This window comes from Astyanax mexicanus, chromosome 11 (genome assembly GCF_023375975.1).
Source record: "Astyanax mexicanus isolate ESR-SI-001 chromosome 11, AstMex3_surface, whole genome shotgun sequence".
Classification (NCBI taxonomy): Eukaryota; Metazoa; Chordata; class Actinopteri; order Characiformes; family Acestrorhamphidae; genus Astyanax; species Astyanax mexicanus.
Genome location: NC_064418.1, coordinates 35614061 through 35631580, shown reverse-complemented (window position 1 = coordinate 35631580; position 17520 = coordinate 35614061). Strand labels below are relative to the sequence as shown.

The 17520-nt window shown below is 39.1% G+C and overlaps 1 protein-coding gene across 1 annotated transcript in view; it reads right to left on the bottom strand.

Moving 5' to 3' along the window:
• The window catches only part of bmpr2b (bone morphogenetic protein receptor, type II b (serine/threonine kinase)), a 95775-nt gene that overhangs the window by 12687 nt on the left and 65568 nt on the right, over positions 1–17520 (bottom strand). Inside the window, exons 4-11 of the mRNA XM_007261060.4 lie at positions 13277–13387; positions 13070–13161; positions 11778–12008; positions 9100–9214; positions 3487–3647; positions 1455–1602; positions 828–964; positions 282–454 (exon numbers count right to left, since the gene is read on the bottom strand). Coding sequence (XP_007261122.2) covers positions 282–454; positions 828–964; positions 1455–1602; positions 3487–3647; positions 9100–9214; positions 11778–12008; positions 13070–13161; positions 13277–13387 — 1168 coding nt within the window. The remainder of the gene's footprint in view (positions 1–281; positions 455–827; positions 965–1454; positions 1603–3486; positions 3648–9099; positions 9215–11777; positions 12009–13069; positions 13162–13276; positions 13388–17520) is intronic.

Sequence of the window (17520 nt, the reverse complement as noted above, 5' to 3'; positions counted from 1 at the left end):
ATTGTGTATGAAAATAGACAAAAAAAAAGACGTTTACTGATAGCGCAACTTATAATCCATTGTGCCTTATAGTGCGAAAAATATGCTAGATAATAGTATAATATTGTATATACAAGTATAGTATATATAACATGCATAACTCATACTAAATGCATTCAGTTAATTTGCAACTCCTACCAGTAGCATGTCATGCAGTTATTTAGAAACATGTTGCAACTTTTAAAAAGCTTAAACAGATAGTTTGTTGTTTCTAATGTTTAAGTGTGTGTTTGTTAGCAGACCTCTCATTTTGAAGTGCTGTGCTCATTGGGTTGACTGTAGGGCTGACGGATTTGTTCCTGTCCCAGATAAGAAGCAGCTCGGCCATGCGCTCCTCTGCGCACTGAGCCGTCAGACGAGCCTCTGCATCCTGATCCCAGCAGTCCTCCATCGTCTCTTTCAGAGAACGCACTGCCTGTGAGACAAAAGAGACAGAAGAGGCAGAAATGTAGACTGTTAAGGAATTTGTTTCATCCATGCCATAAAAACATAAAATAGAAGATGTATACAAACCCATTTATACACACAGAAAAAAATATGCTAACTTCACAAAGCAGAGCAGAGCTGAGGTAAGAAATGTAATTTCTTGCGGTCTGCTCTGGTTAACTGCAACCGCTCGAATGCTCAGCTGCGAGCCTTTTTTTGAAACTGTGTGGCTGAAGGAAATCAATTAGTAATCATTTCACACAATGAAATGCTGCAAACATCTGCAGCACTGCGGGGTGCTAGAAATTAGGTTGCCCGTCCCTGCCACAGAAGCAGAAAATGAGCACATATGTCCCACTCACCAGGCTGTTCTCCTTCCAGGCCTCGGGGAACTTTGGTCTCTGTTTCTCTCGGGACACCAGCACCTGCATATCCTCGAAAGACGGGTGGTTCCCTGCCTCCGCCTGGAAAGCCATCTGGTACTCTGGTACCGTCTCCCCTGCAAACAAACACACACTCTGTTACAGCACTGTACACAAGCAGCGGTTCGCCGAGAGGTCGCCTTGTCTCCCGCATTAACGAAACATGCTGACAGAATAAAAGAGTGACAGTTAAATAAAGCTGAGTATATGAGACAGTAACACAGGTTTCAGCTAACTCCACTGCACTGTCCTGCACCATTTCAACTCCAATAAACAGACACAGCAGATTAAATTGCCAGTGATCTCAGTAAACTGACGCTGCAGATTGCCAAGGGTGCACTTATAAAACCGCCGGCATAAACGGAGCAGCAGCCGCGGTCGTGTCCTAATCCTGACTACCTAATGAATGCAGGGAACAGAAGATAGGACTCGAGATACTAGAATGCTGAAATTGGGTCATCTAACATTCCGCAGCCATTCTGCTTAGCCAGCAGAACGTTCACAGGCCCTGGATATGTGTGTGAGTGTGTGACTGCATGCATTACACAGAGCTGGACTAGTTCTCACCTGGGAAAAGGTCTGTACACCGCATGAAGGTTTCCCAGTAGATCAGGCCAATAGCATACATATCCACCTGCTTTAGAGCAGACTCACAGTCCCGCAGGTTCACTGCCCCCTCCAGCACCTCTGGAGCCATGTAGCGAATCGTTCCCACCTGAAAAAGACAGGAACACTCATTATGTGGGACGTGCCAGACAAGCTGGCCTAGTGGCCAATAACCTTAAAATGGAAAAGCAACCACAGACAACAAATAACACTTTTATTTGTCCGTCCTATGTGAAACCTCTACATAACACACATTTCTGACCAGGAGAATTTAAATATTTTGCAACTGTCATGCAAAAAAAAAAAAAATCTAGATTTTCATATTTCATGTTTTCAATATGAATCTGGCAGGTTTTTTTTTTACTTTGTGTCAGAAATGCTAAAAACATAAACAATAAAATTGTTGTACACTGACTACAATTTATATTCAGATCATTTTTTTCCTTCCCCTTTAAACTTCCCATTTTGTATTTTTTTGTGTGAAAAATACCACAGTTTGGTGCTGTACAGTATTTTAATATTTGGCAGAATTTTTATGAACGTTTTTATGAACGTTTTTATGAACGTTTACTATGCAAAATCATCTATGTTCATCATACTGACCACCACAATAAGCCAAACAGAACCCTGTAGTAAATCCACACAATTTATCTTGGTAACAGCATATTATTTAGTTTGCTAATAAGGCATCAGCTTTAACTGTTTTTAATGACATTTATGTTTCTCCAACATTGATTGCATTTAAAGTGGAGCATTTCTATTGGTCTGTTCATCCAGAACACCTGCCAGATTAACAACATTGTTAAAAAGTCAAAAACAGCAAAACTGTAAATGCAAAAGTTAATTTAACTCTATAGTACACAGTTGATGAAACCATGGTGTTAAACACTACATTTCCTATGAAATATTCAGAAGATAATTTCCTAGTAGGGAAAACATTTAGATCCAAGTTACTGATTACATTTTTTGTTGCTTTTTTTTGTCAGACTTCAGATTTCTTATTATTGCATTGTGTATGCATTGTGTATGTCATTATGGCTGCTGTTCTTTACATTGCGTAAAAATGTATTGATGAATGAATAAATAGATATACTCCAAAATTATATAAAATTAGTTTAAATTGAGTTTCATTGAAAAATACGTTTATTTCTTGTGACTTTGCCATCATCCTCCACTGAGGCACTGTAGAAAACAATCATTTATATGGCTGCTGTGGGAAAAGGTCACATGGCTGAAACAGACAAATGGGCATGCCTCAATCGTGTTTTTTTGCTCCTGATCTCAGTTACAGTCTTACAGTCTTGAGCATCTGATATTTATACTTTTAAATAGGATGGACCTACACAGGGCACACTTCATGTTAAAGCAAGTAAAAACAGTTAAAAAAAATTATGCTTCAAATTTTGGACAAGTTTATAAAGAAAATATTAAGATATGCATTATATGTAAGAGCTTTAAATTGTTATTGTAGAATTCATACACTGAAACATACTAGAACATTTTTATAATATGTTGGAAGTATTTGCATAGTATAGTACTAAAACACTACTTTGGTATTTCATGCTGATCTAACATGGTAAAGGCAGCCTACTCTTTTTCCAGGCTTTAAAGAGAAACACTCTTTCTACTAAGTGCAGCTAGTTTGAATGTGCTTAGATGAAAGGCTAGATTATCCACAGTTGCGTGGATAAACTAGCATTTCACATCTTACAAGTGGCTGTTCAGCTGTTTATATTTTCTTCCACAAGCAGTCAGGAAATGTGCTTCTCACTGCTTTAAATTGTGGCTAATGTCTGTTTACGCCACTTCTACGACAGTGGTATAAACAAAGAGCAGTGGGAATAAATCACCTTAAGAAAGGACTGCAATTTGATCAGGCAAGATACGTCCATTTAAAGCAATGATCGCCTTCACAAGAGTCCTAGTTTTCTAGACAACATTTACTACGAGATGAGAGAGTGTGTTCAATGCGTGTGAACACAAATTGCTGTACCTCACTAATGGCAGCGTTCTCCTCCTCTCCAGGGCGAACAAGTCGATTTCCCGTCAGTTTCATAGACAGGCCAAAGTCACTGATTACACAGGTGCCGTCGTTCTTCACCAGAACGTTTCTGCTGTTCAGGTCTCGGTGTGACACCGCAGGTTTATATAAATCTGAGACAGTAAACAAAGAGAGAAAGCATATTCATTAGTGTGATGTTCTGAGATATGGCAGCAAAGTCGTTCTTTATAAGAAAGTAAATACTTTATATGTAGTATTGGCCACTGCACATCCAACAGAGGTGATGCAATACAGAGAAATACATTTAATCATTTACTTTCCAGCAGTATCTGAGTTTTGAGAAAACCATTAAAAAACAAGTCAGGTCTGCCTGTTTCAGTTTTGCTAAAGACCATTTGAATTTGCCTTTACAGTCCCTAAAGGCTCATTTATGCTCAACATTAAACACAGTTACAGACAGACAGAGCCTTCTTTCCATACATGACGTTCATTCGTTGTGTACTTGTGCACATTCTCTGGAAGATATGGGTAAAAATACAGACAAAATGGAGCAATACCACTGGGGTTTGTGGGGGCAGATTAGCCAATAGTTCAAGCTAAACACGGTACTTGCCATTCCTACAAATAAGAAACACTTACGAGAAACTAATTTTACACTGTTTACAGAAGTTTTTACCCCTGCATCTTAATTTTTTTTAAGTAAGTACATCGGCACAATGTTCTTCAATGTTGGCAGGTTCAATGTAACAAAACAATAAAATATTAACTGCCCTTGCTGCCGGCGTTAGAGGGAGCAAAATTGGCCCTGCTCCCTCTGGGTGGGTAGATGGCGCTCTTTCCCCACATCACTCCTACGGTGATGTCTGCAGCACAGGGCGTCTGTGAACTGATGTACCGGAGCCAGGTCGCTGTGCTTTCCTCCAAGCGCGCTGGCTGCTCGGTAATGCTGCATCAGCAGCAGCTCGAAAAGAAGCGGTGGCTGACTTCACATGTATCGGAGGAAGCATGTGTTAGTCTTCACCCTCCTGGTGTGTTGAGGTATCACTAGTGATAGGGGGAGTCCTAATGAATAGGTTGGGTAATTGGCCGTGTAAATTGGGGAGAAAATGGGAAAAATTAGAAATAAAATTATAAAAAAAATATATATATATATTAACTGCCCTTTACTCGATGTATTGCATGTAACATTCATACCAACATGCTAAAAGTTATGGGATAATCAGTATGTAAACTGGTAATGAAGTTTTACTTCAGGAATGGGCTATATAGGCTGTGAGGAGTTATCATGCATAGATAAAACATTATCTACCAGGCTCATGGAAAAAAAAATGTAAATTATTTTAAGCAAGGTTTAAGCAAGGTCTGAGGTCTGATAGTGTGGAGAGTCACAGGTCCACAAGTGTACCAGGAACACATCAAGCCATTACCACCCACAGTGAACAGTGAAATCGGTTTTAATGGTCCGGAAAACAGACAAAAAGTGACTGTGCAGAGTGTTCAGGACATACTCCACACTTATAAACACACCTTTAAATCAAACTACGTTGTGTATGAGCTAAAACAATCTACGTAGCACTGTCCACAGGGTCCAATAAATGTTTGGATTTATTGACAATTAAAGAGGTTTCACTAGTTACTAGTTACACCCTTGTCCATCAATGATTGACAGTTTTTCTAACCATATTTTTTTTTTTCTTCATAAATATATGATACTGTGTTACTTAGCTCATACAAGTTTATCGCTCTGTATTTTTCACACTACAGGGCGCACTTAAAACCTTTAATTTAATTTTCCCAATTTTCCCAGCAGTAAAGCCATGCTGCTGAAGCACAGTACTATACAGGAGTTTTAGTTTAGTTCCCCAGCAGTATTAGCATTAGCCACTAACCGTGCTAAGCGCTAGCTCTTTTGCCGTTCAGAGGTGAGTATTATCAGACTGTAGTATAAGTGTTTACCGTCTTAAAACAAGCTACGTGGGAAGAACTGCTAGCTGATATCACCCTGACTTACTGGAACACTCAGGGTTCCTCAATGTACCTCTGTCGGGCAGCATTAGCCGCTAACCATGGCTAATGCTAGCAGTTAGCTGCTAATGATAATATTGCTGCACCCAGCTATTGCGGAAATCTAAAAGTTTAGCTAAAATAAACAGTTTTCAGAAGAGAAATGTTTATATATTAATATCCAGTGCTCGTTTGACCTTAAAATATTATTATTATTTTTTTTAAGAATTATTTTTTTTTTTAGCTTAGCATAGCGTTACAGGTTTTGCCACCCAGCAGCGAGACCTGAAATCAGAAGGAAAACATTGCACCTTATAATCCAGTATGCCTTATGTATGAAAATAGACCAGAAAATAGACATTTATTGATAGTGCATCCTAACCAGTATCATTTATCAATTATGTACACTTGAAACAATTTATATTCTACATTTTGGTGTACAGGTACAGAGTACATAAAATGTACATGAATGCTGAGAATTGTGCGTCAATTGCTTATATAGAATCAGTTATTCTGAAAAGAAACTTTGCTTTAAATGTGTGCAACCACGGTTAAAATTCCCAGAAATCATATTTTAGGAGCTGTTCACACAATATGGAAGTAGAGATCACTTCAAAAGCTTCTGTCTTCTCACACAACTCGAATACATCTATAAAGTAAGACAGCGAGACAGTGTAAGACAGTAAAGTGTGACTGCAGCTCTACTGAGAAAGCTGGAAAAGGGTGTTTTATCTCCGGGGATGGGGAGGCTTTATTGAACAAAACTGGGCTGCTGAAAATTGTGTGAAACACTATTACCCGCCAGTCCCTCTTCACAGGATGGCTGGCAGGCATCTTCACAAATTAGGTTTGCTCTACATAACACTGCAATGTACCAAAACAAAGTGTATCGGTGCCAGGAGACGCACGCTACGGAGACGGCCACAAGGTGGCAGTGCTACAACCCTGTAGTGTGAGTGTCTGTGGCTTTGGGATAAATGTCCTCTCAGCCACTCCTCCCCCACCAGCTCTCTCAGAGCTCTGTGTGTCTGGCTCTGAACTTCAGGCTCTAATGAAGCCAGGGCTGAGAGAGAGAGAAAGAGAGCGAGACAGAAAGACAGAGAGAGAAAGACAGAGTGTCAGAGTGAGAGAGAAAAAGAAGCAGAGCCAGGCAGAGGCCCGATGAGCACAGGATCCTGCCGCAGCTCCCTGGCACAGTGCCATCGGCAGAGAAACTAGAGGAGCACACACAAACACACACACACACACACACACAAATTAGTCCTATCTTATCTGCACTGCTCCTGCTGCTGCCTCTATAAAAGAGCAGGCCGCTGAGGTGCTGTTAGCCAAATGCTTAGCTATGACATGTTCATTTTTCTTAAAATTTCTCTCTTTCTCTCTCCTTTTGTGTGTCTTCCCCTAAACTCCAGTGACCAGCAGCTTCCTGGTTAGCTGCATGTTCTCCATATATAGCCTGTTTAGATAAAACATTCCTTGGTTCTAAATCTTTGCTATTGTATTTTCTGCACTATAAGGTTCACTTAAAATCCTTTAATTTTCCCAAAAATCGTCTTATAATAAGGTGCACCTTATATATGAATTTTACAAGTCAGGTTGTAAGGAGCAGTAAAGCCACTCTGCTGAAGTGCAGCGTTATACAGGAGTTTAAGTATTAGCATTAGCCGCTAACCGCGCTAAGAGCTAGCTCTTTCACTGTTTAGAGGCAAGTATTAATGGCTTGCAGCCTGCAGCTAACCCTGGCTAGCACTCCTTAGTATTAGTTGCTAACCGCACTAAACACTAGCTCTTTCATTGTTCAGAGGTGAGTATTATCGGCCTGTAGCCTGCTGCTAACCCCAGCTAGCACTGCTGGAGGAGCATTAGCATTAGCCACTAAGCGCTAGCTCTTTTGCAATTCAGAGGTAAGTATTATTGGCCTGTAGCTTGCTGCTATAACCACAGCTAGCACTGCTTGAGCAGCATTTGCATTAGCCGCTGATCGATAGCTCTTTCGCCACTCAGAGGTGAGTATTATCGGACTGTTGCCTGCTGCGAACCCCGGCTAGCACTGCTTAAGCAGCATTAGTATTAGCCACTAACCACGCTAAGCACTAGCTCTTTTGTCGTTCAAAGGTGAGTATTATCTGCCTGTACCCTGGCTAACACTGCTAGTGCAGCAGTAGCTCTTTTGCTGTTCAGAGGTGAGTATAGAGTATGGCTTAGCGGAACACTCAGTAGTGTAGCTCTCTCAGGTGTCATTTCCTTTAAGCCATTAATACTAATGCTGCTGCACCCAGTCTTAAGTTTACTGTAAATAAACAGAAGCACTTTACTCACTCAAATAAACAGTTTTGAGGAGAAAAATCTGTGCAGATTAACATCCAGCACTCATTTGACTTTGAAAGAAAAAGTTTTCTTTTAAGAATTACATTACTGTTTAATTAGCTTAGCTTTACGTAACTTAGTGAACTACCCCAAACACCACCCAACGGTGGTGAGACCTGCTGAATTAGAAGGAAAACATGGCGACGCCCCGTTCCTTACTAGTGTCGCTTAATGTGCCTTAAAGACCAGAAAATAGATGTTTAATGATAGTGAGCCTTATAGTGCGAAAAATACGCTAGAGTAAAGACAACATCCTGTTACCTTAGTCCCGGTGCACACACACACTCATGCTGCGTGCTCCACGCTGCTCTGTGCTACTACTAGGACCCCTAGGCAACACGCCACTGTTCTGTCTAACACAACGACGCAGCATGAAAAATGAATCAGCTTCTGATTCATATTTCACAAAACGTGCCGTCTGACCCAGATGTGCACATCAGAGTCGGCCCTGGAGGTGACTGGGGCGGTCTGCCGCCGCACCGCCGCAAACATGCTGCCCAGCGCCGGCTGGCCTATGGGTGGATTCACACTGCTTTTTTTATCCAGTGCGGTTAGAACTGCATAGCAGCTGGGCCACAGACTCGGCCTTACAGCAGCAGGGTGGACTGTGCATACGTGCCGTGTCCTTTCTGAATGAGACCTGGTTGGACGCGACAGGGAGGGATTTTTAATGTGTGCTGCATTTAAAAAAAGTCAATGGATACTAAGCGAACAAACCGAATCCAGGAATAAATCTATTTTTTCCCCTTACAATCTTTATCAGCTGCACGGCTAGCATGTGATCAATTACTTTGCACAAACAGATTTTCCTGAAGTGCCCGCCCACTGGCTTCTATTTTAAGCGCGTTTTAAGTAAACAAGTTATTTTCCGAGCACAGAGAGTTGCGTAAAAGTTACTGTCTGTGATGAATCAACTGTACTCTACACACATGGTAGATTAGGAAGAAAAAGAACACACATTTCTTTAGAGAAATGACATGATTTCCTATACACTTCTGCCGCATCACCCACCTCTATAATAAACACATCATGCTTTCCTAAAACATATCTGCAGGCAGGTGGCCCTTTGTGTCTAAGTCATAGTCCTTCAAAGACAAGTGTTGAAATTGTGTAGCCTGTGAGTTTGCATTAGCAGAGACGGGGTGTGTGTGTGAGTTTATATACTGAGTGTGTGTAACTGAGTCTGTCTCAGTGTGGGTGTGCATCTGTACCGCATATCAAGGTGACCCTCACCTCCTCTCAGCAGCTCTGTGTGCAGGTAGGCCAGTCCTCTGGTGACCGAGTGGGCGAGACGGCAGCAGCTGACCCAGTCCAGGGTATGGAGACTCAGGTACCGACACAGAGAGCCCTGAACACAGACACATAAACCACAGTTACGATACACTGAGGTACAACAATAGAAGTACAACAGAAGAGACTGTTCTCTATGCTACCCTTATGCTGCAAAGGAGTTATCCTCACGCTTAAGAAATGCAAACAAAGTCATAAAATCATGCAGTAGCATTTAGCATGAAGAAATGTCTTTAAGTGCTTCTACACCACAGAACTAATTAAATTATAAGCACACTACAATTATCAGTACAGTTATATTATGAAGCTATTTACACTAATGAATTACACAGAGTAGTGTACACATATGTATAGGCTAATTAATCTCAGGAAGCTAATAATAATGTAAATGATTGGAGCTTTATGGAACCTTTTTTCATCAGTTCAAAACCTGATTTATGTCTATTATCTATAGTATATGTCCAAATGTTTGTGGACACTCCTTCCTAAATACTGCTGACACAAATGTGCAAATATAAGCACACACACAGTTTGAATGGGACTCTTTGGAGATGCACTGGATGAAATAATAAGTGCTATAAAGCTTCCAAATTTTGAAGTTTGTAGCAGTGGAACTGCACCCACTGTCCTGTTTACAGTGGGTGGTAATGTATTCTATGATGTATTCCTGATACAGACATATGGCACTACTTTCTGGAGGTGGAATGTCCCATCATCTATCTGGCATTACTCTTCTATTCTTTTCTATTTATGATATAATCTTACTTTTTAAATACGATTTTCAAAAGTATGCTTCTGTCAAGAAAGCTGTAAAGAACTCTTATGTGCTAGTGATTTTCACACTTAATGTAATATAATTAAGAGGAAGATGTGAAATTATCACAAGCCATCAAACCAAGCTGAACTGGAGTGGCATAAAGTTATCCAAAAGCAGTGTGTAAGACTGGTGGAGGAGAACATGCCAAGATGCATGAAAACAGTGATTAAAAAACAGGGTTATTCCACCAAATATTGATTTCTGAACTCCTAAAACTTTATGAATATGAACTTGTTTTTTGCATTATTTAAGGTCTGAAAGTTCTGCATATTTTTTTGTTTTTTCAGCCATTTCTCATTTTCAAATAAATGCTTTAAATGACAATATTTATAATTGGAAATTGGGAGAAATGTTGTCATAGTTTCATAGATTTTAGAATATAACAACAATGTTTTTTTTACTCAAACATAAACCTGTTAATAGCAAAATCAGAGAAACTGATTCAGAAACTGAAATGGTCTCGCCATTTTTTCCAGAGCTGTATAAGTAGGTTGCTTTTGCATCTTAAGTTGAACATTTGTTTGTTTCATATGAGTTTAAATACATTTACGACAACAGATTGCATTTATAGCTCTAAATAGAGTTTTTACTATTTTGGCTCATCTACAAATAAAAACAAGTATAAAACTGAATATATATATATATATATATATATATATTTTTTTTTTTTTTTTTTTTTTTTTTTTTCACTTCTAAAATTCTAATCATAGCCAAATTCCTTATTATTTTAAAGAGTATTGAGACTTCAATTGATTACAATTTTGCTCAGCCCTATCGTAAAGCAAAGTAGTAACCTCAGGGGCTAGAGCTGGAAAGGGTTACTCTCCTATTCTCCTCTAAACGTGCAAAAAAGTTCCAATCGCAGCCCTGCCAGAAGTGCCTGTTGCCATAGAGACTGGCATGAAAGCTACCCCCAGCAGCTGACTCTGTACCAGCAGAACTGTATACATATATATATATATATATATACATATATCATGGAGTGAACACAAAACCACAGGGCTCTATCTTTATTTGAGCACATTAAAGAGAGACGTCTGTGGAATCTTCTAAATCAGCCTGAGGCCAGTTGTCTCTGTCTCTAAGAGGAAATGCAAACATTAGCCTGTAAGCCCCTCCCCCTATTGCTTAAGGCAGCTAATGTGTTTCCATACAGGGTAAATAATTAGCAGCGGAGCGGAACAAGAACAAACAAGACAGTGAGTGAACAGAGTAATGTCTGACTGTCTGTCTGTCTGTCTGCCTGTGTGGAGACACAACTGAAGAGGCATTCATTCCTGTAAGTCACAGACACACACACACACACACACACAGTTGAGATAGGTGTGCCTGTTCTAACACGTTAGACTGGCATGTGGAGAAATGAGTTGCTTTCTGTCATTCTACATCAGAGGAGTGGAGCGGCAGATGCCTGCTTTTGTCTGTGTGACGCTGCACTGATCTAACCTGTTGTGGCGCTGTAGCTACAGTATATGGAAGTATTTGGAAGCTTCCAGCCAAGAGAGAGAGAGAGAGAGAGAGAGAGAGAGAGAGAGAGCACAATACTCTTGATATTCAACACACCCTTCTCTTACAGGCTGCTGGAAACTCATCTGAATCATCGATAAAAATATCTAGCCAGATAGTTCTGTAACCGGCAAGACATTTGACTCCGCTCCCGTCTTTGACAAAAATAGTTCAGAGGCCAATAAAAAGGAAAGCAGAGAGATAAGGGCAGTTGAAGGTAACCTAGGGAATTCTACACTGGTCTACAGAGTCCAGCTCCAAGTCCTCTGCCCCGTGCTGACCTCAGACCAGTACTCACGTGTGGATAGTACTCCATCACCAGCAGGTACTCCATCCGCCCATCCGTCGTCAGCCGCTCGTCGCCCACGATGAAGCGTGCTATATTGTCGTGCTCCAGCAGGGGGATCCGGTAAATTGCACGTTCATTCACAAAGTTCTGCCGGTTCGCGTAGGTAAAGACTTTCACAGCCACTGGTCGTTCATCCAGAGAGCCCTTGTACACTGAGCCATAGCGTCCTCGGCCAATCAGCTGCAAAAGGAGGGACAAACTGTCAAGATAAAAATTCTAACCAGCGCTCAAAGCAATCAAAACATTTTCTAAAAAAAGACAAAAAGATACTTTCATTATACTGAGTAATATGATCCCAGTATTTACACTATACAGCTCTGGAAAAAAATAAGAGACCACTTCAGTTTCTGAATCAATTTTTTTTATTTTGTTATTTATAGGTATATGTTTGAATAAAATCAACATTGTTGTTTAATTCTGTAAACTACGGACAACATTTCTCCCAAATTCCAAATAAACATATTGTCATTTAGAGCATTTATTTGCAGAAAATGAGAAATGTCTGAAATAACAAAAAAGATGCAGAGCTGTCAGACCTCAAATAATGCAAAGAAAACAAGTTCATATAGATAAAGTATTAAGATAAAAAATATTAAGATAAAAAATATATATATTAAGATAAAAAATATTTATTGGAATCACCCTGGTTTTTAATAACACGTTTCATGCATCTTGACATGTTCTCCTTCACCAGTCTTACACACTGCTTTTGGGTACCTTTATGCCACTCCTAGCGCAAAAAATCAAGCTGGTCAGCTAGGTTAGATGGCTCATTTTATACAAATCAATGCTCTAAATGTGCAAAAAAAATTTTTTATTTGGAATTTGTGAGAAATGTTGTCCGTAGTGTATAGAATAAAACAAAAATGTTCATTTTACTCAAACATTTACCTATAAATAGCAAAATCAGAGAAACTGATTCAGAAGTGGTCTCTTATTTTTTTTTCAGAGTTGTATATTCAAATACAACATAAAGTAAATCACTGTTTTCAGAATCAGTCCAGTCTTTAATTCACAAAATTGCAGTACTTTACTATATCAGTGCATATCAGTGCTTACTTACATACCTAATTTAGACTCCAGAACATACTGTGCAGAACACTGTGTAGTGCATTATACTGGGCTCTTCTTCTACAATAATAGCCCCTAAAAACACTCTCTCTTTGGGAACAAAATCTTAGGCAGAGTGGAGAGCAGGTGGAGAGTGAAGAGGTCAGCCATTAGATAGGAGAAAAACTCACCTCCAGCAGCTTCAGATTGTCTAAATCCAGAGAGGGCTCAGATGCTGCCGCCTCCATCATGTCCATGTTGTGCAGGCCCTGTTTACGGTCTCCTGCAATAATAACACACACAAACCAAGAGGTCAGGTAAACACAGCAATACTAAAGATGCAGTGATATGAGAATTTTGAATCGATGCAAAACCATTTATACAAGTTTATATCTCACCTGTCAGCATGCGGTAGCCAAAGAAGAGTGCAACGATGAGCACAGCTACTATGGAGACAGAGGCCAGGGCGATGAAGATGGCCTCCTCACGGTACAGAGGTCTTGGGTCCACTGAGAGGACAGAGAAAGATAGAATAAAATAAATTATTAGCAGTATTTTAAGGCAGCCCTTTTTGCAGGAAATGGGGTCAAAATGGTTATTAAAAATGTCAGAAATAGTATATTGCTAATAAATGTTTTTTTTACTGGTTTAAAGTAGCATTATGTGAGAATTGGTATGTCTTGCTCCTGGGTTCCCTCTACAGTGGTAAACTAAAATTGACCTGTTTGAGCCTCTACTAATAAAAGGTCACGCAAACAAGCATTTCTGGACAAGCTGAGAGACACAGACACACTTTATTTCAGGTCGATATTACAGAGTTTTAGACAAGCAAATCTAAGTTCTCCAGTTCTCCAGTGTTGTCCTGCCCACTTCACCAGAGTTATAAAGGATAGTGAAAGTTCACAAAGATGACAAAGCTGTTATTTTGAGGTATATACAGCTCTGGGAAAAAAGGAGACCACTTAAAAATAATGAGTTTCATTGATTTTACCAAATTGAAAACCTCTGGAACATAATCAAGAGGAAGAAAATTATCACAAGCCATCAAACCAAGCTGAACTGCTTGAGTTTTTGCACCAGGAGAAGCATAAAGTTATCCAAAAGCAGTGTGTGAGACTGGTGGAGGAGAACATGCCAAGATGCATGAAAACTGTGACTACAAATCAGGGTTATTCCACCAAATATTGATTTCTGAACTCTTTATAATTATGAACTTGTTTTCTTTGCATTATTTGAGGTTTGAAAGCTCTGCATCTTTTTTGTTATTTGAGCCATTTCTGATTTTCTGCTAATAAATGCTCTAAATGATAATATTTTTATTTGTTTTTTGGGAGACATTTTGTACGTAGTTTATAGAATAAAACAAAAAAATATATATATTTTTTAAATAACAAAATCAGAGAAACTAAATCAGAAACTGAAGTGGTCTCTTATTTTTTTCCAGTGCTGCATGTTTCATAATGTTGCTTTAAATCTACGGGTTTTAATTTCCGCTGTTCTAAAACACAGCACTAAAAAAGGTTTTAGCAGCAGTGCCACACTAGTTTAAAATGCTGACAATTTTCTTCAGTCTTTGCAGGATCACTGATAGTCTGACAGAGACAAAATGAATGAACAGATAAAATATGACATCCAGGACCTTCCTCTGGCTGCACAGAGCAAACATGAATCATGGATAAAAATAGAACCCCAGATCTGTGCTCTTTGCCACTTATCATTAAAAAGGTCACACTACCTTTTCAACAAAGGCAGAGAACAGCAGTATGAGACGTGGGTGAAATGTGATGAGAGTAAACAGCAGTTGTAGATCTGGCTGAGATGTAATGATTCTGACTGAAGCAACCAACCTATAGTTAACCGAATAACACGTCCATAAGACAAGAAAACAATCTACTAGCTTTTATTCTATACTTACTCACCCATAACTAAGGCTGGGTCTCTTTCAAAACATTTTGGCATCGATACTTTAAATTTGATACTGATATCTAGCCCATCATTTTTTCAATACCGTTTCTAAATTGTAACCAAAAAATATAAAAAGTGATAATAATTAGATAGATACAAAGATAGATAGACAGACAGACAGGATTTTGCTAAAACAAACAACGAGCATGTTTATGGCGATTAATTAAGAAACAAAAAAACAGCATTACTTTAACTGCTTAAACTACAAACATTTTTCTACAAAAAGTATATTACTGGATGCATTTTAGTTTTTAGGAGTTCTTTTTAAGAAATGTCAGCATTAGATTAAGCAAAATTAAATTAGATTTATATCAGTTGTGCCATACACTTAAAATTTAATTATAATCATGCATCATGCTAGTTCCCCGTATTATTGTGACAGGACAGTAATAATAGAGTAGTGTGGTTTAGGTCTAGCAAACTAGATTATTTTTACTGTATTATACATTCAACACTGTTTTAAAACATCAGCATTTTACATTATATTTTATCAATCAGGATGTTTTTTATATTCCAGTCTATTGCCTGAACTTTCTTATTTATTTAAAGGTTATTTCTCTTTGAAAGGATGTAAATGCATTATTATGCAATTATATTATCTTTTTAAAAGTGGAATAAAATGCTCATAATTGAACAAAAATATTGCTTGTTACCCAAAAAAATCAATTCAATGGAAGTTGATGAGTCATTTTTAGAGCATATCTATTGGTCCACTCATTCTGAATTTCAGACACAATCCGTCAAAATTAAATTATGTAAAAAAACATTAAAAACAGCGGAAATGGATATTTTAAAAAACAATGCAACACAGAATATCAGCAAAAGCATCAGCAGCTGCTAGACTCTATAATCCTGTATGCGTCTTGTCTTTGGACACGTTACACCAATGTTGGATGTTGAAACACGAACACTGAAGGCTTGAGGTTAAAGTCCGACCGTCGTCGGTTATCTAAAACAAAACATGAACTTGGATGGAAACTCTGAGGAACATTTGTGTGTATTCAAAACACACAGGGTACCTGAGGTCAGTGTCAGGCTTCAAGTTCAATGTTTTCCTGAATAAGTAATGAAGGTGAAGTTCACCAGCTTCTTGTCTGCCAACCTCTTATTCAAATTTTCCATTCCACCTTAAATGATACACCTGCAAGTGTGCTTGAATGTTACTGCTGCAATACTTAAGGTGGAATGGAAAGTGTGAATAAGAAGCAGTCCAATAATGAGCGGAATACAACCTACAGACTGATACACACTACACACAGAAACTCTCTTCCTCTTCCCCACAGGTCTCACAGGAACGTCTTCAGTCTGGAGCCAGAAGAGCTTTCTCATCATAATACATGTACTGGTTTTAATTTCCCACTGCCAATCAATAAATACATGATTTCAACCAAAGTGCTGCATAAGGTATACACACTGGAGATAAAATCAAGCTTTTTAGGACACTCTCTCTCTCTCACTCTCCCTTTTCCCATCTCTCCACACACACAAACACACAGAAGTAGATACACAGCCTTGTAATTTTCTAAGTGAACAGCGCTGTCTCTGTCTCTATGTGAGTGACTGGCTGCTGCTGCCTGAGAAGCACGAGGGAGAGGGGGAGTGGGCTTTAAAATGAGCTAACTGCATGGCCTCCACATGGCTGGGCACGTGCTTGTAAACACACCGGCACAGTTTCGGACAGAAACTGTTAGTTACAGCTGAAATCATACCTTAAATCCAAGAAAAATGCTCTTAAAATTCATTTACAAGGCCATTTAAATGCCTAATTATTGTTGTTTGCTGTTTTTCTTTAGTTTTGAGTTATTGGCTGACTCTGAAGCAAAGCTGACGACATCACTGGTCCTGCATTGTATAATATTGTGATATATATTGTCGAAAAAAAGAAAAAAAAACATAACAATGTCAAATTTTTCCAATATCGTGCAGCTCTACCGATAGCATTTGGTTCTCTAGAGAAGACAGCCATGAACCTATTGGCACCATGCCTAATGCCAGGTGGTATAAAGCCCCTAGTATTGAGCTGTGTATAATTTGGTGATGAGTTTGGTGGTGATCATCCAACATCCTGACCTTAATAACACTTTGGTAGCTGAATGCAATCAAATCCTTACAGCAGTAAATAGAGTTTCTCCAAAAAGCAGGATAAAATCTTTACTAATTCCCTTTAATTCAGAAAAAAACAATGAATGGAAGATATTCCAACACATATAGAGCATATCAATATTGATCTATGATCTGTGATCTATAATCTATAATGTGCAGATTTCTCTTTCTCTCTCTCTCTCTCTCTTTGTCTCTCTCTCTATCACTCAACACACAGACATGCAGGCAGTGTTTACATGTCCTGGAGCCAGCAGTGTTTTGGCCTGGAGGCTGAATGTCTGCCTGCCCTTCCCTGTCCCCGCCTATATGTTCACTCCCCTTCCACTTCCTGCACTTCTCCCCCTTCATCACTCCATCCATTGTGTACTCTCTCTCTCCTCTCTTCCTCTTCTCTACTTACTTAAGCTCACTCCATCAGTCCTCTCCACCCCTCTCATCTCGTGTGCCTCTCTAAACCACTGCCTCTAAACCTCACCATACTCTTAGCTTTGATAAAGTGCTATTTTTTGGATTTGGACTGCACCAAGAGAACAAAAAAATATAAATTAGACTTGGTCACTGTAATGATATTACA